The sequence below is a fragment of the Neopelma chrysocephalum genome, unplaced genomic scaffold, assembly GCF_003984885.1.
Source record: "Neopelma chrysocephalum unplaced genomic scaffold, ASM398488v2 Primary Assembly neopelma1_86, whole genome shotgun sequence".
NCBI lineage: Eukaryota > Metazoa > Chordata > Aves > Passeriformes > Pipridae > Neopelma > Neopelma chrysocephalum.
This window is the reverse complement of record NW_020897748.1, coordinates 1,123,392-1,149,362: the sequence shown is the minus strand read 5'-3', so window position 1 is coordinate 1,149,362 and position 25,971 is coordinate 1,123,392. Positions and strand designations below refer to the sequence as shown.

General features: G+C 39.0%; 1 protein-coding gene and 1 non-coding gene across 5 annotated transcripts in view; one reads left to right on the top strand and one right to left on the bottom strand.

Annotated features, from left to right (window-relative positions):
* OXR1 (oxidation resistance 1) overlaps positions 1-25,971 on the top strand; it is a 264,006-nt gene that overhangs the window by 30,290 nt on the left and 207,745 nt on the right. For 2 of the 4 annotated variants that reach the window (XM_027692513.1, XM_027692507.1), the window contains exon 1: positions 8,291-8,358. Coding sequence is in view for 1 of the 4 variants with exons in the window: in XM_027692508.1 (XP_027548309.1) it covers positions 8,342-8,358 (17 nt within the window). In the remaining 3 variants the exon portion in view is untranslated. Of the gene's footprint in view, positions 1-8,279; positions 8,359-25,971 lie in introns of those variants that run through there. The other 2 variants (XM_027692508.1, XM_027692509.1) reach the window with 2 other exon arrangements.
* Positions 23,907-23,989, bottom strand: TRNAL-CAG. Its single transcript has one exon. It is a non-coding gene; the product is annotated as a tRNA-Leu (tRNA).

Below are 25,971 nucleotides of genomic sequence, written 5' to 3'. Positions count from 1 at the left end.
AGCAATTTTTAGCAGTCTTTTTTCTGCCCCCATCTTAGGTTTCCAAGGAACTTAGATTTTAAGGTGATCTAAGGGATGTAAAGGAATGTTCCTTTATCCTGAAACCATAGGAAAGGAAGCTGAGTGTGCTGCAGCGAAGGTGATGGAGGGCAAAATACCCCGGGCAAATGGTTGTTTGTTTTTTTCTGTCTCGTTTAAAAATCAATACGTTTCTTTAGCATGCTCACAGAGAGCACGAGAGGAAATTTTTTTCTCTCCTATTGCAATAGTTAGGGTTTGTCTTGAATTGCCTACCGGCAGAAGTAGATGATCTAACAGGGAATGAGTGATAAAGCACAGCTACATCTCTGCATTTGAATATACTATGTGGATTTTGTGGCAGAAGCTACACTTAGTTATGACACCAGAAAGATACATATATGGTATTTTAAAACGTAGGAAAGGAAAAGAAGCAAAAGAAAGAAAATGAAAATGAAGTATATTTTGAAGCATTGTGATATTATTTTAAAGAATGAAAGATGAGGGTTTAAAAACAACGGATGAGAGAAGAATTATCAGTGGAGGTCATGTGAGCTGTCACTGGGATGAGGAGGCAAATTCATAATTCTTTGTTGTTGTTTTAAAACCAGAAATATTTAACCTCATTTTGGAATAAGAAAACATCTGTCATGGAAACTGTATGATTCAAATGAAAAGCATACAGCAATAATAATGTAATTAATTTGTAAAGAAAAAACCAGAAGTGTAAGAAGATTAAATTAACAGGATTGCAAATGTAATCATAACAGACAATAGAATCAAATCTTTAGCAACTATGTGATTGCTGTAAAAGTCTGCTGATGAAATAATCATCATAATCAAATATATGAAGTTAACTTCTATATTTCTAAAATCCTTTCCCTTCAGATATCAGAAAAAAAAATTAATGAAAAAATAAAGAGTTAATACTTCTGAATGACCATAATGTTGGCTGCCCTCATGATTTGCATTAGTAAAATAAATTGTTTATTAAACTGTTGATACTGAACTGACCTTTGATCAACAACAGGTGGCAGTCAGGCTTATTTCACTGCATAAGAATTGCTGTTAAGGATTTCATTTACATTTCAGATAAATCAGTCTTTACATTAGTAACTACATTTCAGCTCTTTTATTTTTCTTTATCATTTATTTGCTTAAGAATTCACTAATTAGTTAGCTCCAAGAGCTGCCAAACTAAACCTTTAATTGTTTATTTGAATTGTAAAGTGTACTTCCTTCAAGAGATAGGGTAATTAAACAAAACAAAAAAAAAATCAAGCTCAACTATATAGACAATAAATGTGGGTTTTGTTTCATAAAGGTTTGGGGAAATTATTTCTTCTAATTTTGGAATAGTTGCACAATATACTAAAAAAGCTGAAATAAGTGATCTGAGGCAGAGTTAGAGCTTAAGGCCAGAGGTAATCAATCTCACTGTATCCACAGGCCATTACATTTCTTCTGGTTAATCCTGTATGATCCCCTTAACTAGACATAGCTTGAGTTTTTTGAAGCACAGATTTTGGGAAGATATTATGATCCTACATCAGGATCACAAAGGACTTCTTGCTGTAAAACTGTCTCACATTGCTCTGTGCCTTAAGTTTTTTTACAGTGCTGTGTAAATTAAAAATTCAGGTGACATTTTCTTGCTTTCTCTGTTTCTGTGTGTCTGTGTATCACTCAGCTCCTTTTCTCTGTGTAGTTCAGACCATTAGATTAAAATAATTTCTGCAGTTCCCCAAGTATGGAAGAGGACAGACATCTACAGGAGAAAGCCAGTGTTTTCAAGTCAGAGAGCAGAAGAAAAGCACTGACCTACCTACCAAACATGTTCTGCTGTAGGTGATCTTATCCTTTTCTTCTGAGAGTTTGGGGTTTTTTTAACTTTTGATATCTCAAAGAGTGTTGACAAGTTTATCAGAAGATTTTTTTCCTAAGCTTCAGCAAATCACTTTTAATCACAATAACTTTTAATAAGGTATGGTATTTCAGTATGGTATGCTGTATCACTGAGACACACTGAATACCAAGATTACATGTTTTTCTCTCTGATGGCATTCTGTAGAATTACTCAAATATACAAAAGTACAGTTTAACTACATAAAGGTAGTTTGGTTTAGTGGGTGATCTAGCTGAGAACAGGGAAGTGTTTAAGTAGTTTTGCAATCTTTTGGAGGGGCATGTCAATGCAGAGGCCTTTGGGATGTAAGTGTGAAGAATTTAGAACAATATATTTGTTAAAGATTGAATGGGCATTTCATGACACACTTGTGAAGTTGGAATAATATTTAAGAATCTTAGATTCTTTTACATTACTAGTAATGTGTTGGTTTTGTTGGGGTTTTTTTTGGTATTTTTTTTGTTTTTTGTTTTTTTTTTTAAGTTATGATTAGTGAAGTACAGCAGTGACTTATTTTGGTAAATGGAGAAATTTTGTTTCAACTGAGTGATTGCTTTGCAGCAAGGACAGAATTAGGAATATTTCTAGTTAACTTCATGCTTTACTTGTCTGGTGATTTGTTTCTCAGAAGTCTTTTTCCAGAGATAGTCTGAATTAACTGACTGCCGAGTCTCTCTTAGATTTCTCCTTTACATTTTATTGCAAGTATGACATTTACATCAAAAGTTAGCACATATTTTCTTTAATGTGGCAGTATATCAAAGATTTCCTGAAGTGCAAAAATTGTTTCATTCCCATTAGCTCTCATTGTCACTTCATCATACTGTATCTTATGTAAGCATGGCCATGTTTGTTTTTAGTTGCCTAAGTACTGAACTAGAGTTCTCTCTCTCCTTTCTAATTTTACACTTTATTTCTTCACTTGTTTTCTTATGCAAAAAAATCTTTGAAATAGTGATACTGCTAGTAAACTTCTTACATATTCCATGTGTCCCCAGTGATATGAGTACTGAAGTCATGTGCTTTCCATTCTTTAGGTTATTTCTTTTGAACTGGTAAAATTCTACATATACTTCTTTTCACTTCAAAGGTAAAAATTCTCAAAATCTTTGCCTTCTGTTGTTGTTTTGTGATTCAGTATTTCCCATTGCCTATAGACAATATTATGCTCTGCTCTTAATTTTCAAGGCTTACTGGGCACAGTAGTGTTTCAATTTTCGGATTTTTTCTCATCTGCTTATTGCCCCCTCCTGGATTTCAATATTTTTAAATTCAACTAAGTCAGGTTTACAGTTGGATATATGTAGTTCCTGTTTGCTGCTCTTGGTCCTCATCTATAAATATACTGAATCTACCTCCTCTGAGAGGAATTTAATGTAACTGTTTTTGTAACCTTTCAGAACAGAAATTTTAAAGTGTTTTCTTCTTGGTGTTTCCTTAAAGCAGAAAATAATCTTTTATCCTGTTGTTGTACCAGCATTATATTTCAATTATCCCAGCTTCAACCATCATTTCACATCCCCTTCCATTTTTTAACTTCTTTATACATAGACTTATAGGATCTTGGGATAACTCAAGTTGGACGGGACCTCAGAAGGACTCTAGTCCATCCTCCTGCTCAGAGCATGGTCAGCTGTGAGATCAGTCCTGGTTGTTCAGAGCTTTATTTAGATGGGGTTTAAGAAATTCAAATGGGCAATGCTGCACAACCTCTCTGGGCAATATGGTCAGTGCTCAGCTGAACTCTCTCCAGTTCATCGGTGTCCTTGCATCGAGGGCAGGCTGCAGAACTGGGTGCAGTATTTCAGGAAGAGTTTGATGATTTTTCAATAAAGCAGTATGATCCCTTCTCTCTGTCTGCTGGCCATGCTCCTGCTTATAAAGTCTGGAATGCTGTTCACTGTCTCTGTGCCAGGACACTCTGCCGACTCATGCTCAGCTTGCTGCCCTTCCAACCAGGTAGGGCCCAGCCTGTGCCATTGCAAGTGTTTTTCTCTTCCTAAGTACAGGACTTTGCATCTGTCTGTCCATGCTGAATTTCATAAGGTCCCTGTCAGCTTGTGTCTCCAACTTGTCCAGCCCTCCCTGGGTGCCCTTAAGCATATCAACTGGTCTCCCCTAATATGGCCCCATCTGCAAACTGGATGACACTGCATTCTGTTGTTTCCTGCAGGTCATTGATAAACATCTTATTTTGTAATTCTGTATGAACATTTTTTGCCATACTTTTCACTATAATAGAGTTGTTTCTTAAGAGAAAATATTTTTATTCTTGATACTTGTGCTCAGATTTGCATGGGTTTGAGCAGTCAGTGTGAATCTCAGTAAATTATGCGTAAGTATATCTGGTGCAAATGAAAATGTTCTCTGAGTTTTTGTGCCAGTTTTAATGACATCTTTAAGACATAATTTTAGAAATCGCTATTGCTTCTAATTTCACTTTGGAAGTTGTAGCTTTCAGAACTTTGTCTGCAAGCAGATAGATGCTTTGTCACATCTGCTTCAGTGCAAAATGACCCTTCTTACTTAATCAGCCTTTCTTAGCAGTGTAATGCAACTGTTTGCAAGAAAGTAAGGATGGTACTCCCAGGCTGTTATGCCACTTTGTCCTGAGGACAGTACCTTCCATCGGAGAGGCAGTGGGTTCAGCTGAAAGGCAGCAGCTGACACAGTTGCCTTTGCTAAGCCAGTGAAATGCTATGGGAAACATTTTTATGCAACACCAAAAACTCTATGCAAAGGAAAAAAGGTCCAAAGTCCAAATTAATGTCTCATTTAATATATTTGTTGACTGTATCAGTCTTTTTTTTTTTCCCCGAAAGAATATAGTTGTGCCTAGAGGGAATGGAAGGTGATAATGCCTGCAGAGTTTCTGCTGAGATCAGTAGCAGTGCAGGGTTAATGGTTGAACTTGATCTTAAAGGTTTTTTCCAACCTAAATTAATCTGTGACTCTCTGACTCTGTATCCAATGCCTTGCTCTTCCTATTTCTGCACCAGTCACCTTCAAGGGAAGCTGCTTCAGCTACTCATGAATTTTATACCTGTTGTCCTGTTTTCTGAGAAACTGCAGTACTTTATGTCATCCCTAAAATTATTATTTATATCCAAGAAGAGACAGGAAGCACTAAAGCCGTTCAGTTAGAGTTCTTACAAACATAAAACCAGTCATATCTACTAATTTTGGATGCTTGTGAATGGTGCTTTTGAGTGGAAATGGAGATGATCATCAATTGATTGAATAAACTGGGATTAAAATTTTCAGTGTCCTAGTTCCACTAATGCTTTTGTGATCATAAGTGACTGTGTAATTTTCAAATACGGGAGCTGAGCTTCCAGGTCACAACCTAAGTACTTCTGAAAATTCTGAAAACCTTGCCATTTCTAAGAGAAAAGGAATGCCTGACTCATGTACACACTTATGCTCCACATTGTATAATCAGCTGTCTGAATGGCTTAAGATACTTAATGTGTGCATCGGGGCAGAGGTTGAGTTGTAGTCCTTAATCTCATCCATGTTCCATCTCTGAGCTGCATATCTGACAGTGTAGGCATAGCTTAGACATGCAGGGAATGTGTATGCCCCAAATCCATTGATTTTCAATTGGAGTGGACACTTGGCTTACTTAAAGCCTTTAGAAATTCCCAATCAAGGCAGCTAACTTGAAGCATGCATTTGTTATGCTCGCAAAGTAGAGGGACTGATGCTACTGAGTGGCAGGGAGAATAATTGCATGGGAAGGAAAATGTACTTCAGGCTGATGATATTTGTGCTGCTTGCCCAGCTGCAAGGCTGTGATTCTGGAACAAGAGGGCATAGAAAGGAAGAGGGAGGTTCCCTTTGATTCTTTGCAGCTGTACAAGTTAAGGAGACACACTGAAACAAAAAAAACCCCTACACAAAACAGAAAAGAAAGTACTTTAAGAGCAGCTGTTAAATTGAGACAAAAATGTCATTGCCCAAACCCATAATGAAATATAGTGCTGTGAAAATATCACTTCCTTGCCTGCAACTACCAAGACATTTTATCTTGTGTCATTTGATATGATCTGACATGGAGATGTGAAGTCCCCTTGAGCATCTTATGAATTTAGGAGGGAATTTGTAGACAAAAATCTGCCCATCATGTAATCACAGCTTCTTTCCTGTGAACAAAACATTTGTATTTAGATAGCACATTTACATTTAAAAATCAGCAAAACTGGGATAGAATGTTTGAATTTGTAAGCTATATATTTTTGCTTTAAACTGAACATTTGAGATTAGGGCAGAAATGTTTAATTAGCATCAATATTACATTTTGTGGGGGCAGTGGGAGTACGGACTGACATTCATAAGGGGAGTGAACCAAAAACGGGAGCTGCTGCAGTCTTTTGGGAATGGACATGGTGGGAGAAGCTACGAGCTGGAGGGGCTGCTGCCTGCCTGCACTTTTCCAGTTGGTACTTAGCTGCTCCTTAGGCAGTGAAGGACCAGAGTGCTGTGAACAGGCTTGCAAAAGGGACTTGATTTGTGGGGCTGGGAGCATGCAGAGCACCCAGAGCACTGCCTGGGCTGTCATCATAGTTGCTCTTCCCAGTTTGTGCAGCATTTTTAGTCTCTGTTTCCAGTTCTGCTGGGAGCTGCTTCTGGCTGCAGCTGGGAATGGCTGAATCCTCCTGTGGAGGGCTAAGCTCATGGGGAGCAGCAGTGTCAGCCTCGTCATAGCCATTGGCACAGCAATACAAGCATCTCTGCCTAAAGTTGCCTGGGGTGGTGTGGAGGGTGTGCAGTGATGGTCTCAACACCCCACTGGGTATCTCCCTTGCCACCAGCTGCTGCTAATGTCCTTCGCATGTTGGAGGCCTTGGCTCGGAGGGCAATTGAGGGAGGCTACCGCTGACCTGATGTGGGGCTGCAGAGCCCCTGGAGCCTCTCCTGGGCACATCTCCTGAGCGATGCACTGACTTGCCTGGGGAAGGAGCTGCTGGAGGGTAGTGGTGCTATTCAAGGGGACCTGGGCAGGCCAAAGAAATGAGCTGATAGGAACCTCACGAAATTCAGCAGAAGCATATGCAAGTTCTTGCCCATGGGGTGGAATAACCTTGTGTAAAGTGATGGCTGGGGACCAAGTGCCTGGGAAGCAATGGTGCAAAAAGGGATCTGAAGGGCCTAGTGAACAGCAGTTTGCATGTGAGTCAGAGGCATGCCCTTACAGCAAAGAAAGTCACCTGCTTCCCTCAGCTTCATGGGCAGAAGTGTAGCCAGCAGGTCAGGAAAAAATCCTTCCCCTCTACTTGGTATTTATGAGACTGACTGTGGAGTCCATGTCCAGTTTTGGGCTCCCCAGAACAAGAAGGGTGTTGACTTACGGAGCCCAAACAAGGTGGTCAAGGGACTGTAGCAAAGGGCATATGACACAAGACTGAGAGAACTGGATCAACTCAGGCTCAGAAGAGGTGGCCAAGAGACCATCTTAGTGCTGTCAGTGAATACTTGAGTGGAGAAAACAGAGGAAATTGATCTAGATTTTTCTCAGAGGTATACAGTGATATGATAAGAGGCAGTGGATCCAATCTGTAACACAGAAAATTCTGATTAGGTATTAGGAAAATATTTTTACTGTGAGGGTGGTGAAGTACTGGAACTGGTTTCTGAAAGAGGTTGTGGACATGTTCAAGACTCAAGTGGACATATTCCTGAGTAACCTGATCTAATTATACTTACTTTGAGCTGAGGGCTGGACTAGGCAGTTCCTCCTGACCTAATTATTCTATTATTCTATAATATTTTCATGGTTTTATATTTATATAAAAGTTGGAATTTCTTTTTGTTGAAATAATAATGTTTCCTGAGGTTAGTATTTAGTAGGCCCACATCAGGAAATTTCATATTGATATTAATATTTTCTTTCTGGAAAAATGACTTTACTAAGCTAGTCATTCAACAAATTAAGCACCCAAACTCAATTAAGACATAAATTTATATAGCTGTGTTCAGCCTGGCAGTTCAGGAAGACCTGTTTAGTTGCTTTAAGACACATGCGTTTAACTCATGAACATGAATTTCATTGTAAAAGTCAAGGACTTTTAGATACTGCACTATCACATAGCATTATGCCTAGCTTTTGTTGAGTAACTGCTCTAGCAACATCAGGTTTAAGCCCCAGCAGTAGGATTCAGTCTTAGGTTTTTTAACTCTTATCTTTTGTTTGTTAATCTTTACACAGTTTTGCTAACTTCTTTATTTCTGTAAAATTGCTCAGTATTCTCTGAATTCTCACTGGAAGATGTTTACCAATGTACTTGTTGTTCAGGATATTAAAATCAAGGTCCTGAGTTTCTTGATCTAAAAATCTCTCTTTCTTCTCATCCAGGTCAATATAAACAGCCTGTGCAGAGCAGTGCATTCATAAATGTGAAACAAGCCCGCACCATCATGTTTGGCACTAAGAGGTCAGTTTCCACCGTTTTTGTTATGCTTTTCATCTAAAAAAAAAAAAAAAGTATGGCTGCTGTGACTCTAAACTGAAAATTTTACATTTTCTAAATATATTGTTATACAAAACACATCAGCTATATATTGGGTTTTCTTTGCTGTACAGCTCTGGTCTACTTTAATTGACAGGTACATGGCATACAGGCCAAGTAGCACAAATGCAAATAGCTTCCCCAAGGCATTATGGGTCACAGCAAGAATGCCAAAGAGGACGCTGTGCTGGTACTGGAGGGCATCCCTCCTGCTTTCTGGGTGTGGAAAATAACACCAGGACAAAAAAGCACCAGTGTAAGATAGGTTCTTTTCTGTCATTTTAGGGAATCTGTACTGAATATAAGGTAACCTTCACCTCTTACTCTGCATGATTCAGTGTCATACTACCCCAAATGTCTCAAAAAATCAACAGTTTTGAGTTCATGGTGTCTACTTCCTGCATCTTTGAATGCTCTTCATAAGCATCAGGTATCCTGTATCTGTCATCAAACAGTATGGCCCTGTTCCCCCACAGTTCCTGCAGCTGCACCTTGCCAGATCCCAGCTACTGCACCCAGGGGCCTTCTGCAGGGGGGTGTGATTTCTCTGTATAACAAAGATACTATAGACCATTCCTGTCCTATGTGAACTCCCTGATTTTTGTGCTTTTAGGTTTTTAGTACAAACTTATCAAGGACTTCAACGCTTCGGCCCTAGAAGCAGGGTAGCCTAGTGAAACCTTTGCCTGGTGCAGTGGCAGAGCACCTCTAATCTGGCACCTGGAGGAGTACCTCTCCTCTTCTGAATTGTTGTGAAGAGGGGAGGTGTTGTGGTTTGAACCTGGCTCCCTGCCAAGTCTCCAAACCTCACCACCAGAATTCCCCCCGCCCCCTGAACCAAGGGGACAGTAAAAAACCCAAAAAACAAGAGAACCGAAATGAGAGAGAGACCGCTAAAGCAACATATATATAAATATATTTACACTTATATTACAGTTATATACAATTGAAATATATGTACAATTTCAAAGGGAAAAGGGAAAGGGGAGGGGGAAGGAAAAAAGGAACAAAACCAAAATAAAATATACACAATCAATAGCCCAAGATCTAGCAACTAAAAGAATTAGCAAAAGAATATCTTACTACTCTCCTTGGGACAACAGAAAGTTGCTCTGGAACGATCGCCGGCAACCTCCGTCTCCCAAGGTCAGCAAGGCCTTACCAGGCCTCATTCCCCAACCCGACAGACTCAACAGCAGGGAAACCTGCACCTCCAAAGCCGCCGGAAGGAAAGAGGGCAAAGGCCTCTCCTCCTTTCTTCTTATACCCTGGCTTACGTAAAAATCATAGGGAATACTGGGTAAATCTGGGCACTTCCTTGGTTACAAACTGGTCACCAAGGAAGGCCTAGACTAAACTACCACAGGAGGCTAGCTGGCCGTTAGGTAGAACATATGAAGCAGCATCCTGTATGCCTGCAGGAGTCAGGGCAGGCAAATGATAAGAAAAAGCACCTTGCTTTTCTGAAGCATCCGCTCCTGCACTGGTTGCATGAGGCTTCAGGGTGAGCTGCAGTCCTGTCAGAGTCAGGGTGCTACCAGGGGCTATCCTGTCCACTGGGCTCCTGCAGCTGTGGGCGTGGCTGCCTCACATGGCCACAAATTCAGCTTGTATACAAGATACAAATGCAGCACATTTTTAGGATTTTTTTTTCAAGTAAAGGAAACTTGAGTTGTATTTTTAGATAAGTACAGAATCTGTTGTTTTGTCAGTCTGATGAGTTTGAGATAACTGTTGCTGAGGGTACAGTAATGGAATTGCAAACTTCCCATTTGAGGATTTCTGCTTTTAATTAGTTGCCTTTGCAGAATATTAACACTCCAGTAAATCAAAGACATTCTGTAAGTGAAATAAATTATTATAATATATTATATTCATGTGGATTAGTTATTTTTGCCACAGTTTAGTATAACCCCATATGAACTCCTTATGGGCTGATCTAACAATTTTTTTAACTGTTAGGATCATGTCTTTATCTTTTCTTAGCATTATAAAGCAATGGCAAAATGAAGAATTGTGTTTGATTGGTAGGCTTGAAATGTCTTTCTTTATCTTTTTCCTCACAGATTTTAATCTTGATTAATATGCAAATGAAAATTCCCAATAAGGATTATTACAGGCAATAAGAAGTTCTCTCCCATATCTGCAAACAAGGTTTTAAGAAAAAAAGGCACATTTGAGGAACAGAATTTCTTTGTCTCTTCACTGTACGGTGTTCTGCTATTTCTCACTTTACGCAGACTGTTATTAATCACTTGCAATAAATAAAGGATGTTCTGCTTCCTGGAGGGAAAGAGTCATAGTGGTCTTCCATAATAGTAGCCTTCTATGTGTAGACTGTGAAATTACATCAAGTATTCTTGAGATTGGTACCATGTTTTAGTTAGGCAGTGATTAAGTACTTGTCAGGTGTTTTGTTCTAACAATTGCAGTGCATTTTAAATTTAAATTTCATAGAGAACTATTAGTTGTGAACAAGAAAGTCTTGAGGTTCTATTGATCATTTTTAAATTTTATAAACTTCTACAGACAGACTGCCTAAAACTGTTGAGAGTTTTTGAAATCTTAGTTTGATATGTTAATTCTCTTCCTAAAAAGAAATACTGTATTAATTTGGAAATATAATTAAGAACAAAGCTATTTTTCTACAGGAAAAGATGACTTAAGGTTTATTTCCTTGAAAAATTAATTTTAATTAGTTCTCATAATACATTACTAATTATAATCTCCACAAAACTTTTAATGAAATTGCAAAACTCTGCCTCAAAAGCTGAGTAATCTCCTGTCACCAGATCTTTGAAAGTTACCCAGTATACAGTATCCAAGCTGCTTTTTCATTTATACCTTTCTCTTAATTTTGCATTTATTTTGTTTGTTTGTTATTTTTAGTGGATAATCCGTGTTGAATGGGCTGATAAGAGTGACTGTCCAACCAGAAAAGCTATGAGAAACTTTGTATGTGAGGCAGACATTTCTCATCTGCTTTATAAGAAACTGTGTTGTAAATGTGAACTGACATTGCTAACAAAGAGGTGAATTCCTCTTAATTTCAGTTTAATTTGAGAGCTAATCCCATGCTTTTAAATACTAAACTGTTGTGGTTTCTCTGTTTTATATTGTATTCTGCTCTCATCTGTTTCACTATCATGCTAATTTTTCTCTAATTAATTTAATCTACAATGGACACCATCATGAAATAGTACATATACCAGTGAGTTCCTGATGTGTTGTATTATTCATGTGTACTTATTTCTGTCTTTCAAGAGCAGTTGCTGATACCATTCTCATGTGGAAAGGAAAAGTATTTAAAGGTTTTAGAGAAGGGATGTTTGTTTTGTGAGAACCATCTTCATGTGTAGAAGATGCTCTGCAAAGATAGGCTCCATATTAGCACATCTTCAGGATCTGTGGTAAACTCTGTCTCACTGTCTACCTGCCACTGTTATGATGTTCAGGGGTACTCTTACTTGTGGTTATTTATGTTCTGCAGTTTGGAAAACTCATGTTGTATAGCTCATTTAAACTGACAGTTATTGACTACCTATTCTTATATCAGATTTTGATTTGAAAGTTAAGAAAATAGTGTTCATATATAAGCTCCTGATATGAACAGACTGTAGTGTTTTCAAGATAATATAAGCCTAGTTTCTTCTTTTCCCTTAGTTGCAGAGAGGCTATGTTTGCACATGGTTTCTAAATTTCATGTTTTTAATTGGCATTTGTCCTGGACCATTGCTGTGTTTGTCCTGATACCTCTGCCAGGTTCTAAAGCATGACCAGTGGATGCCCACAAAGCTCTGTCCATTATTGAGCACTAAGAGCATGTGCCAAATTTTTTTTCTTTGGGATTTTTAAGTGTACAGAAATAATTATCTGGTCAAATTATTATTTGACCTAAATTCTCATGGTGTTCACATGGTGTTCACTGTGCCCTTTCTTTTGCTTTTTAATTGGAAGTGACACTATTTAAATGAAGCTGTAACATGTTTTGTGTCTTCTGCTCTGTTGTGGAATTAACTTTCTTACTGCTGAACTTTGTTATGGTAGTGAACTGCAAAATAATATCTATTGATGTGGACTCTTTTTAGGCTTACGTCCTTTTCCTAAATATGGACTTCTAATGTCTTGCACTGTTTTATTGCTTAGGCGTCTGGAGGCTGACTAATACAAAGTGATAAGGAGGCTGTGGGACTTAGATTCTTGTTCAACCAGAACAGACACAGTCTAGAATACAGATGTATGTAGGGCAACAGAATGTGTAGTAGACACAGACAGAGGGATAGAGTGGGGAACAGAGAAGGACTTGACACTGTGTAAGCAATAGCTAAAACACTGATGTGTTATCAACAGTTTCTTAATCACAAATCCAAAACACAGCACCATACGGGCTGCTGTGAAGAAAATTAACTGTATCTCAGCTTGACCCCATACAATGTAAAAAAGCCCAATCAGTGTTCATATGCTGGAGCTTAAAGCTCCAATAAAATGGTTGTGTATATAACAAAAGATAGAAAATACATATTTTTCATTTACCAGTCCATCTAATAAAAATTTGGCTTCTTATACATACAAATAAAGTCACAAAATTTTTAAGCAATGATGAAGAGCTTTTAAAAATTTGCTCTAAGCAATCGCATCCTTAATTAGAAAACGTGAATTTATGTCTGGATATAATGTATATTTTTAGAAATGAAAAGATAAAAGAAATTTGTTTAATTTGTTCTTAACTAATTCATGTCTCCTCAATTTTATTTTTACAGAAGTTTATTTCACAGTAAGGCTCTACTCTGCCTTGTCTTGGGCTTTTCAAAGACATTTACACGAGCTAACCAGCCAACTTGGCATGTACCTTTTATTAGAGAAAGTCATGTTCATTTCTACACCAACTTCATGCTGTAGGTCTAATACTCAGAATCATTTAATTATCCTGATGTGTTTATTTACTATATCTTGGAGTTTCTGTAAAAGTGTCTGATTATTGCCCGCAGATTATTTAATTATAGAATTACACTTGCACTTCAGTTATAACCTTTATTACCACAAGTTCATTCTTCAAAAGTTGCTGGCACTTGAAATTACAAAGAGGACCTAACATTTAGTGGCTGGATTTTTGTTCGTTTGTTTGTTTTCTTTGCATTAGAATGCAAATTGTTTATTTATTTCTACAGTTGATCTCAAGTAATTAATGTATGAGCAAAATAGCAGATACCTTTCTTGTCATGGTACCAGTTCCCTTATGCTTTAGAAGATTCAGGAGGTGCAGAGTTTCTGAGTAAGACCCTTAAAATATATTGTGTACATGGCTGGGCTTTTCAGTGTACAGGGATGTACATCCTGTTCAAGTTCCTGCTGAAGGGCAAAATGCTGGCATTTCCAAAGTCAGTGAAATTCTTTTGCTTTTATGCTAGAAGTCATGATGTCACATTTTCTGATAATGCTCTTTACCAAGAGTACGCAGGATGAGGAAAATGTTTTATTTTGCTTTTTAAAAAATGCATTTGGAAGAAGAATATGCCAAGGTATAAACTGAAGGTCAGTCTTGCTGAATGATGAAGTCAGTTGAAGGTACTCATGCCCCAGTTCAGTCATTTCTTCTTGCACAAGAAAACATGAAAAAAATTCCGAGACAAGGATGAATTTTTCCTCATGCTCAGATTTCATGCTGAGCTTGGGCATCAGTGCCCTGCAGATATCTCCAGTTGGTGGTATGTTTCTAGTCTTAGCAGAACTGCTCCTGGTAGATTCAGGCTGTAAAAAGATAAGATTTCTCTCATTTTTAGAAAGTGACATCTGTAGATTAGAGAATTATCAGTGCTGCCATATGTGAAACCTACTCTCAATTTGAAACCTATCTAGTTTAATTCTAACTTCAGTGTGAAAAGCACATGTATGACAATCAGCACCTAACAGAGCTCAGTGGCATTATCCAGCCTCTGCTGCATCTTTCACATGTAAGAATAGCTACACTGGTGGTCAGAAATACATTTTCTCTCAGGGATTGCTTGCCAGATACATCTCTGAAGCCTTCCAAGGCAGAACTGGTACCACATAATGAGAGTAGTTGTGTCCTACAGACTTTTTCAAATGCTTCTGGCAATTACATGATTTCTCAGATGTCTCCCTTTTTATGGATGCTTTTATAAATCCCTGCCCATAATCACACCACTATATCAGAGCAAAAGGCTTTTCTCCCTGTTCTTTATTTCCTAACAAAAATCCCAATATCCTGATAAAAACCAAGCCTCATTTCACAATATGATATGTCTGCATCCTGCTTGTATGTGTCTAAAGTCCCCAGGTTAAATTTTCAACATATAGCGAATAGTAGATACCTGCTCAAGTCCCATGCTTTGCTAATGGGATTTTTTTCATGCTGCTCCTTGACACCTTGTTTAAACACTCATACTGATTTATTTTATGGCAGTGTTACAGAAGACACTTTGGTAAAGCATGCTCTGATTCTGTATTCAGCAACATGAATCAGGCCAAGGGAACAGGACCAACTAACCGTCTGTGCGTGTGTTGTATTGCTGCAGATAGTGGTCATGGGTTGTTGGTTCCGTATTTATGTGGCCATAAATTGCCCGTTTTGCTGACACTTTAAAGTAAATGAAGGAAAGCATCAGCACTGCTGGCTTTCTGGCAGGAAGCCTAAGAGCAACTTGGTATGCCTTGTGTGTCTAAATAGTGCCACTTCGATGGAAAGTTTTAATTAAGTGCATGTCTGTGCGTGCAGAGAAGAAATCAAAGGCACTTGGGAGAAAGAAAGTGTATCTGCTCCAGAGTCATTGAGGAGTAATTTGGTGAGAGCACTAAATGGCTTTCAATTAATTGGAAAATATTTTCTTAAATATTGCCAGAAAGGACAAGAAAAATCAGTCTGAAGGGAAGACTATAAAGTTATTTTGTAGATCTAATCCATTTGCTCTATACTGTTGCAAGATGTCATGGTAGTACAAATCCAAGGTATAGAAGTTGTGAAAATAATCTAATATGCTGGATTTCATTAAGCTTCCTAATTGTAATTATCAGAAGGATGCTGGAAGCTGGTTTGCCTACAGTCAGTATTTTTGATTTGTCATTTCTGTAGCAGTTTCTAAGCTTATAAACATCCAAAAATTCATTGTTAATACAAGTATAATTTTATAGCAAATATTTTATAGGTAGTGGTATTAAAATTCTAGCTATTGAAATTGCACTAATCACATGGGAATTTTAGCTCTATTTCCTTGTTCTTTTAGTTACAGAAAGAAAATTCACTCAGTTTTCCTCAGACTGTCTAGAGGGTGGCTCTTTATGAAAAGAGCAGTCCTGAGGAACAGGGATAATTCATTTACCACTAGATATGGTCCATGATATATTTTGCATAATATTTGATATATGATTCATTGTTTTATCTGCACTACACCAAAACGAAAAGGGCCAACCCTTTTGTTTGTACAGGTCTTATTATGTCATATTGTATTTGCCTTAATGCCTGTAATCTTTTTATGGCCTTAATACAGGATGGCTTCCACCCTCAGTTGGTTAAAGCCTGGTGCTAATAATACCAAGGTTGTGGGTTCAATCTCTGTATGGGCTTTTCACCTAAGAGGTGTATGATGATCCTTGTGGGTCCCTTCCAATTTAGAATATTTTGTGATTCTGTGAAATCAGACTTATTATTCAGTAAATGTTTTTCCAGAAGAAATGGAGCTTTCTCAAGAGCCAGTCCAAAATTGTAACAAACTCCATGAGCAGCTAGGGATGACCACATAGTCTTATCTTTGTCTCTGGTTGATCTTCCACCTTTAATATAACTCTAAGATACTCTTTGCATTAAGTAACCACAGTGAAAGAACAACATCAGTGGCTTGAGCCTTGTCATGGTGAACTCTTTTGTTCCTCTGTATGACAAAGTCAGCTCCATCTATTCATCTTATTTTACATGCATATTCTTCTGTGAACTGTACTATCAGGTGGAACCTTCCCCCATTCCCAAAGCTCCAAAGCTTTTTTGTTTCTTAACATGGACAAGGTTATTTTTTGAACACAGAATTCTAGTTCTGATTTTCTAACATCATGGAGACTCCTATGACTGGAGTGTCAGAATGGAAGGATACAGGCTTTTTAGGAAGGATAGGCAGGGGAGACAAGGAGGGAGCATCACCCTTTATGTCCATGATCAGCTGGAGAGCATGGAACTTCATTTGGGGATAGGTGAGGAGCCAGCCAACAGCTTATGGGTCAGGATTAAAGAGAGGCCAGGGATGGGTGACATTATAGTGGGGGTCTACTATAGACCACCCAAGCAGGAAGACCGAGTGGATGAGGCCCTCTACAGACAGAGAGAAGCAGCCTCCCATTCTTACAAGCCCTGGCCCTCATAAGGGAGTCCAACCACCCTGATAACTGTTGGAGGGGCAACTCAGCAGGGTGTAAGCAGTCTAGGAGGTTCCTGGAATGGATTCCTGATAAATTCCTTCTCCAAGTGATAGAGAAACCAAGAGGTGCTATGCTGGACCTTGTTCTCATGAACAAGAAGGGACTGGTGGGGAATGTGAAGCTCAAGGGCAGTTATCTCCAGTGACCATGAAATGGTGGAGTTCAATATCCTTAGGGCAGCAGGCAGGGTGCACAGCAATCTCACTACCCTGGACTTCAGGAGAGAAGACCTTGTCTCTCTTGAGGTGCCCTACTTGGTAGAGTACAGAAGATAAAGTCCTGGATGGAAAAGGAGCCCAAGAAATCTGGTTGATATTCAAAGATCACCTCCAAACTCAAGAGAGTTGCATCCCAACAAAGACGAAGTTGGGCAAAAATGTCAGGAGGCCTGTATGGATGAACAAGACACACCTGGACAAATTCAAACTCAAAAAAGAAGCCTACAGAGTGTGGAAGCAAGGAGAGTTAGCTTGGGAGAAGTACAGAAAAATTGTCTGGGCAATCAGAGGTCAAGTTAGGAAAACTAAAGCCCTGGTAGAATCAAATCTAGCCAGGGACATCAAGGGCAACAAGAGATGTTTCTGTTGGTACGTCAGTGACAAAGGCAGACTAGGGAAATTGTGGGCCCTCTCCATAAGGAAATGGGAGACCTGGTTACCTGGGGTATGGAGAAGGTTGAGATACTCAATGCCTTTTTTGTTTTGGTCTTCACTGACAAGATGCCATTTCAGATGTATACAGCAGATGGGGAGTCTCATGGGAAGGGGAGAAATAAATGCAACAGATCCATAATAAGAGGAAAAAAGCTATTTATGAGAATGGTTCCAAGAATTGAAGATGCCATTAAAAGGTTATTTACCTTTTGGCAAATCATTGGATTTTGCCTGACTTCTTTTAGTGTGGCAGATGAGAAATATTTTGGCATTTATTATGAGAAACTAGTTTTAAACAGAATTATCTTATTTCTCTGGGTATTATGGAGCAATGCTAGATGCCTCCACTGCTCTGACAAAGACAGGAATCCTTATGGACAACATAGGGAAAGTTCAGAACCCAGAAAAATTATGTATCTCAGAATACTCCAGTAAAAGTAATGAATGCACTGGTCTTAAAACCTTTGTAAGATCACCACTTCACATTAAGGTAGAGCAGTGGTCCTGTGCAGAGTGAAGGAAGATGTGAGAAATATTCCATACACCAGGCTTGCGCTCGGCTCCTCAGGCAGTGCATAGGCAGGCTCTGGAATTTTTTGCAGCAGCATCTGAATGCTAAAAAGTTCAGAAAATGTCAGAAGAAAACGTTTTTAATGTGAAGGTGGTCAAACACTGAAGGAAGTTGCCACAACATTGTATGGTCTCTGTCCTGGCTGATAATCAAAACCAAACTGATTGTGGCCCCGAGATCAGCTGAGCTGGCTGTGAGCAGGAGGATCCCCAGAGGTCCCCCCAGCCTCAGTGACCTTGTTGCAGGCTATGAAACAAAGAAATACCTCTACAGTAGGAAGCCTCTGAAGCCCAAATTCCTGGAAGAAGTGAAGCTTTGTTCTACTGTTTGTCCTGGTGTTTACCACTGTCTGTATTGATCTCTCCCTCAGGGCCCGTCTTGGCCACCATCCCAAAGGATGCTGAGCTAGACTGATCATTGGTCTGATCCAGCATGGATGTTCTTGTGTGTGTTAAGAGGATATTGGGCTAGGCTGCAAATAAGGAGTAAGTCTAATTATGGAGGAGATATTATTTAGGAGAGGAGGTTAAAGCAACGCAGCTATGCCTGTGATCCATGCAGGGCAGCCCAGGGAGAGTGCTGACATTGAGATTTTGCATGAGGTTTTATTTTCTTATCTGCTGTATGATATAAGGCTTGTGGGCCCTCCTCTTTGAGGAGGTATTGAAGGTCCTGGGTGCTTTGGTGTGGCGTCTGTGTAGCTGTGCAACAGCAATGGGGACCATCCACTAATGCTGTGCTGTGTTGGGGAGAGCAGGAGCTGTCAGAGCATAGCACTAGCACTGGCACTGAAGGAACAGGAAAACAAATTAATTCCAGTTAAACATGAATGTGACATCAGCACTCTGAGGTAAGTGGGACTATTTCTAGCAGCAAACAGGTGGTGGTTTGTCTAACAGTAAAAACACAGCATTACCTTTCAAAGGGGAATGTGACTTTTGCAAGTGGAGCAAGCCTTCAGCTTCAGGACAGGCATGCCTACAAATAAATACTGTTTCTTCCAATAATTTGCATATGTTATGAAAAACACTAGCAGCAGAAAGAATAACAAAGTGCCTCATATTGTGATGATGTCTGTCTGTAGGAGATCCAGATGCAAGCTTGGCTTGCACCAGGTAGCTTTTTGCCTGTGTTGTCACAAGTGTCTCTGCTATTAGAAGCTTTCTGGGCACCCTTGTTTCCTCATGCCAGAGCTGCCCTTTGGGCCTGCTCCTCTGCAATGTGGGTTATGCCAATAGAGGTCCAGGACACCTGCACTGAGAGAACAGCTTCTGGGTGCATCATCTTTAATACAATGGTCAACTTGCATTGTCTGAATTTATTCCAGTTCATAAAGCTGACATATAATCGACATCAGAGTTAACCATCAATGTCCTCAGCAGAGTTAGTCCAGCTTTCATGTTTTAATAACTCTGAACAGCATGGAGTTCCAGGTAGATTCCTTTCAAGGTAGATTCATTAGGGCAAAAAAAATCATTAGCAACTGGTAATGGATTGTTTCTCTGTAAGATAAACGCAAATTCAGACATGCTTTGAACTGTCAGTGTTGGCTCGCTTCAATGACAAAGGGAGCAGGTGAGCCATGGTATCCTGATTATTCCTTTTACTTCTGTCTAAAAAAGAATCTTTGAAGACCACAAGGTGTTGGAAATATACTGTCCTATCCACTAATGAGTAGTAGAACTAATGAGATATCTCAGAACTCCCTCAGTGTCCTCATACTTAGCATATACTTGTCTGAACTTCATCTAATTCTTTTCAAAGTGATGTGTGACATTGGTGTCAGGAGAGAAATACTGAAAGTAGTTTCCATTCTTTTCAGTCGTTTAGTCACTCATGCTGAGTGATAAGATCAGATCTGGGCATCTATTATGCTTTGTGATGAGGATATGAGAGGGTCTCTGCCATGCTGTATTCTCCTTTAGTTCATGGGCAATATACATAAAACCAGGATGAGGAAGGTGTGCTGATAACCATTTGTTTGCTAGAGAAAATTTTATCTGAAGGAATAAATACTATGTGGCAATATCCTCACATGTATGACAGTGCAGCAGTAATGGTGGAAGCCCAGGTCGCCCATAAAATTATCTATTTCCCTGAAACTCCTTCAGGGGAATTTCACACAGGGTCTACCTCTGTTCTCTCCTCTTCTGGTCAATAAGGGCTCTGCTCACAGGTACAGTTCTGGCGGCAGCTGCCACAAGGAAGAGGGGAATCCTTATTAACTGAAAGACTGTATTTAGTAGAGGTTTCCTGAAAGCAAACTGTGCCTTTGGTAAAGCACAACAGCTTTCTGTGGCTTTTACCTCCTGTTTGCATTGGCACCTTGAAATATGTTTGTTTGAAAAAGTGTATAGTACCTTTCTTAAAAAAAAAAAAGAGGGGAAAAAAAAGAAAAAATGATAAAGAAAATATTTGCCATTCTCTGTATCTTGTTTACCAGAAGCACTCCCTCATGCACCATACCACAGAGAAAAAAAATTTCTGAGCTCCTTGTTTTTCTGTACTTCTTGTCTTGTGACATTTTCTCACAGGAAATATTCACAGCATATGCAAATATTGAGAGTTTGGTCTCCATCCTTGTGACTAGCAATGGCTAAGATGTATGCAGTTTCAATCTCAAAAAAAATCAATCATGTGCTTCCTTTAATAATGGAAATTATTTAAGTCTGAAGATCTTTTCTAGCTAATATGATTATTTTGGCTTTAAATTGGCTAAAGAACCGAACATATTCATGTGAAGAGTCTGAACCTAGCCTCACTAAATAACTTCAGCTTGTATATAAAAGAGTGCAGATATTGGCATGTGATTATGAAATACCAAGCATACATACTGATAATCAGATTTTTTAAAACATAATTGTTTTTCTTTCCCTCACATGCCTCTGTAGATTATGTACAGTTCATCTTGTGAAAGTTTCTGAAAGCCAATTTATAGGAAGACACTTGTCTCCACAGAACTTCTTACTATCAATTAATGTGTGTTTTGTCACAATTCGGTGCATTTTTTTAAAAGTGGCTGTAACCTACATAACATATTAACAAAGTATTTGACAGATTTTTTTATTCTGTTCAGGCCTTTGACTCAGGATAAATGATATGCTTGAGAACAAGGAATTTAACTTTATACAGGGATTTCTTGATGAAATCCTGTGGTCTTTCTTATTTATGATGGCCTTGGATTTAACCCTTCCTCTCCCTCTTTTGTTTTGTCCATTATTATAGTCTGTGATTATGGAAGAATTGGCTTGGCAGACTGTTATGTTTTATTTTGTAATTATATTGAAAATCCAAATGAAATTCATCTGCATATAATATTCACCCATTACAATGGGTTACTAGAAGGGAAATGCTGATAACTACAAGCTATGAAGAGCTCTTGGCTGCAGAGTTTTTATCCTGTAGCTCTGTGCATCCTGTTATGTTGCTGCTGTTTCATAGGAGATTTGCATCAGGGGGTGAAATCCTAGGACCACTGAAGTACTTGTGAACTCCCACTGAAATTAGGGTTTTTCTTATCCAGAATGGTGGCTGGAGCCCTGGAGCCTCTCTGTCTCTGCCCCCCATGCAAGCCTTTCAATGGGCATTAAAGCAGGGTCAGCAAGGGACTGTAGGAAAAAAGCTACAATTCTGAATAGGTATTTGAATGCATAATTTTTTAGTGAATGTCTGCTTACTAGTAGTTTTTCAGGATACTTAAAACATCTTAAATATTGTAGGTACATCTGTTGTGATTTATGTGACCTCAATATTAACATTATAATTGAAATGAAGTTAAGGAGGTTCAAGACTTCAAAGTTGCTGTTTTGCTTGTGACATACAATTAATTCATGGTTTATATGTATATCTATATATACATATATATATATATATCTTTATCTCAGTTACATTTTTTCCACAAACTTTAGCAAGAGTCTGCACTATTAGTTTAAATCAAATTACCTCTAACCCTAATATTCGATTGATACCTCTATAACATAGATAATATACTACTATTGTAAATTGTGTTGGTGAGACCTGATGATGCTGATTTCAGGTTTCATCCAAAATTGATCCCACAGGAAGACCAGCCAGCCCTTTAACCTGCAACTTAGAGTTCAGGATTACTGCTTCGGGTGGCTGCCTATTGCTTTTATTGTATGTTTGGCAGATCCAAACATGCCGGAGTTGCTGTGTGTTCATAGCAGGCAAATGTGCTGCTTTCAGAATTCCAATACTGGTAGAATTGGTGTCAGGAATGGGGAATTAAATATTGATTTAGTTTTAACAGTTCAGGAGGTGAAAGCATTCCTGTATATGTTTACAGCCTGTAGTGCTGCGTGCCTAGTAAGAATGGGTGGGTTAACACCACTCCATGGGTTAAAGTTCTGGAGAAAAACAGATACATATCTTCTATACACAAGGTGTGGTAGATAAATATTTTGTGTGGGTAAGCAACTTTACTCAAGGAATGTTTGGTAGTATTTGCAGATGGAAGGAATTAGTTAACTTTGTCAGAGTCTGTGTTAATATCACATAATTAAAACACTACCTCAATCTGTTTTTTCCCCTGGAATAGTTTGTTAATTCATTTATTTTATCTGCAAATTTATAATGATCTAGTGTTATGTGTACTCAGAAATCATTACTGGGTGTCTGCCGAGTGTATGCAGTACTGGTATTTAACATTTGCAATTTATGGCACTAAAAATCCTAATCTTCCACTTCATTCATGGGAAGAGTGTTCTTGTGACTGTTGTTTGTGATCTTGTTTTTCAAAAATACTTTGTATTCCAGGATTTCACTTAGTGCGTATTTAACTCTAAATACGTAACATGAAAATTTGATTCATTTACTGAGTCGTATCTGCTTTTGAGAAGCTTTTAGATTTTAACAAATCAAAAACACCAAGTAAGAGCAAAGGTATTTAGGAGAACAAGTTAAAAGAAAAAGAAAGAAAAAAAAAAGAAAAATGCAGCTAGTTTTGATCTGGAAGCTGTAGTTATAGAACACACCTGGAGCCAAAATAACAGCTCACCTCCATCAAAAGGGAGAGAGGGGGAGGTTCTGCCTCCTCCCTCTCATGTTCTGCTCTACTCACTCCCCTTCTCTTGCCTCTTAAACAAGTGCCAGAGCTCTCCAGGTGATTGCCTGGCAGGTAGGTCCCACTCCCTAATGCAGCAGAAGACGAGCTTGGGGCAGTTACAGTTCTTGCTACATCAGTGAGGAATATAGCCTGGCATCCCGCATCAGAGCTAGTGCAGAAGGATGGAGGGCTAATGGTGGAGAGGAAGAGGAAGAGGAAACCCCACCAGATTTTGGGGTTGCATTATGAACTGCTCTTTTTGGGGTTGCATTATGAGCTGCTCCCTGCTTTAGGCTGAAACAGTTAGATCTTCCATTTTAATTTAAGACTCTATTTTTAAATTTTAGAATAGAATAGAATGGAATAGAATAGAGTAGAATAGTTCAGCTGGCAGGAACCTTGCAGTGATCACCTAGTCCAACTGCCTGACAATTCAGAGCTGACAAAAAGTGAAAGCGAGTTGTTAAGTGCATTGCCCAAATGCCTCAAACACTGTCAGGCTTGGGGCATCGACCGCCTCTCTAGGAAGCCCGTTCCAGCGTTTCGTCACCCATCAGTAAAGATATGCTTCCTAGTGTCCAGTCTGAGCCTCTGGCACAGCTTTGAACCATTCCCGCACATCCTGCCACTGCATAGCAGGAGGAAGAGATCAGCACCTCCCCTCCCCCGGAAACTGTAGAGATCAAGGGCGTCGCTCAGCCTCCTTTTCTCCGAAGTACACAATCCCAAAATCCTCAGTCACAGCCCCCCAAAAAGCAGCTGTCAGAAGTGGGATTCGAACCCACGCCTCCAGGGGAGACTGCGACCTGAACGCAGCGCCTTAGACCGCTCGGCCATCCTGACTCACGTGGTGTTGCTGACATGGCTGTGTCATTCTCTATTTGTAGGTATTTTCAGTGATGCAATATTGTACTGTTTTCTACACACAGCAGGTGTCAAAACATATTCCAAACTAAAATGTATTTTGTGTTGACTCTATTGTAACTATAATAACTGATGTTAATTTGGTACATGCGGCTGTTTCATTCTGAATCTGAGTGTTATTATGTTGAGAAAGAAGCAGGCACTGTTGCACATAAATTACATATGCCATGAAGCAGAAGTTTGAAGGTGTACAGAAATTAATAAAAATGTGGCAAATTGCAATAAGGACATTGGTTAAAGCTGATTTGTTTCCTGTAATGTCTATGAAAATCCCCTTGAGATATGTACTAGTTATTCATGGTAAGAGTTTTCACTGTGATATTTGAAAGGGGACTGTGGCACTGAAACAAAATATATGTTCCCTTGCTGCATTTTTTTCTAAAGAATTTATGTGCTTGAAAGCTGCATACAGGAAGCTCTAAACATACAAATTTGGTCAGGATTTGCGAGTAAAAGTCAATGTGAAAGGCAAGAGGTGTACTTGTTTGAGAGCATCTGGTTTAAAACCCAGTGTCTCTGTTCAGAATGTAAACTTAATAGAAAAAAAATCAAATTTTGAAATGGGATAACCAAAAACTGACTATCAGAAATGGCAAGTATTCTTCTGGCCTCAAAACATAATCATTCCTCAGAACCTTAAGAAGCAATATTTTCCAATGGCAAAAAAGGCTACAGTCTCTACTAGATTGGCCAAAAATTGATACTGATTTTATTTGGTACTTCCTTGGAGATACAAAAGAGTTGACTGCACAATGCCTTCTCCTGTCCTTACTTCAGAGTCAGATCTTATCTTGAAAATTGACTTTGCTTTGAGCAAGACTTTAGAGCAGATCAGTGCCAAAGGTCTCCTCAAACCTAAATTGTTTTGTGATTCTACAACTATGTGCTATAATTTTGAATTGCTGGGAAAAAAACTAAATAGGTCTTAATTTAAATCAAGTCTAAGTAATGAAGATAATATTAGCCATTGGCTTCCAGACTTGTAGATTGCACAGGAAGGCAGAACTAAGTGCATACCAAGCATACAGTGATCTTGGTGAAGAATCTGCCTAAGCCTAGTCCTGGACAGCACTCCTTTAACAGGAGCATTTTTTGGCCCAGAACTTCAGTTGACTGAAGAGTTAACACTCAGGCTGTTGCCTAAAAATCTGCATATCTGGCTAACTTGCTGGTCAAAATGTAGTGGTACTTGGTATGCATTTGCCATACTGACTGAATTGAGCTCTAGTAAGTGAACTGGAAACCTCAATAAAAATGTCATACTTAAAAAGATGTACGTATTCCTCACATATGTTGGCATAGACTTAACTAACTGCCTGTCCATCACACAGTCAGACTCATTGGACTTGAGGCTGGAGGTTGTTCTGTTGCAGGATGTTGAGGGGCTCCAGGATTGTTGATTGTGTTCCTTATCATCCTTGTTGATAGTCTCTCTTATGTCTTTATGCTGCTACCCAACCAATCAGTCATTTACACTGATGTCAGGGTACAGTAGCAGTCAATTTATTTAAATGCTGGGTCTGCTATCTCCAGCACTGGAGATAAAAGTTATCACAACATTGCTTGATATGAAAGGCCTTTCTCCCACCTTTGCTATCCCTCCTGTTACTCAATAGCCCTTCCTGGGCCATTTTGGGTTTCTGTCCCGCTTTAAGAAAAGTTTCTCACAAAGTGAGAGCATCTTTTGTGCCCTTCTTTCTCTGAATAGGAAACTTGTTTTCCTCCTTATGTTTCAGAGCTCTCTCTAGGGCCCTGAAAGGAATACTTACTAAATCAAAAAGAATGGCTGAACCCTGTGGGACCAATGCATCTCCTTCCAAAGAGAAAGAGGAGCATGTTATATGGGTGATTATGACGTTAAACATGGGTAAATGAAGACTTGCCTTAAAATTATGATGCCT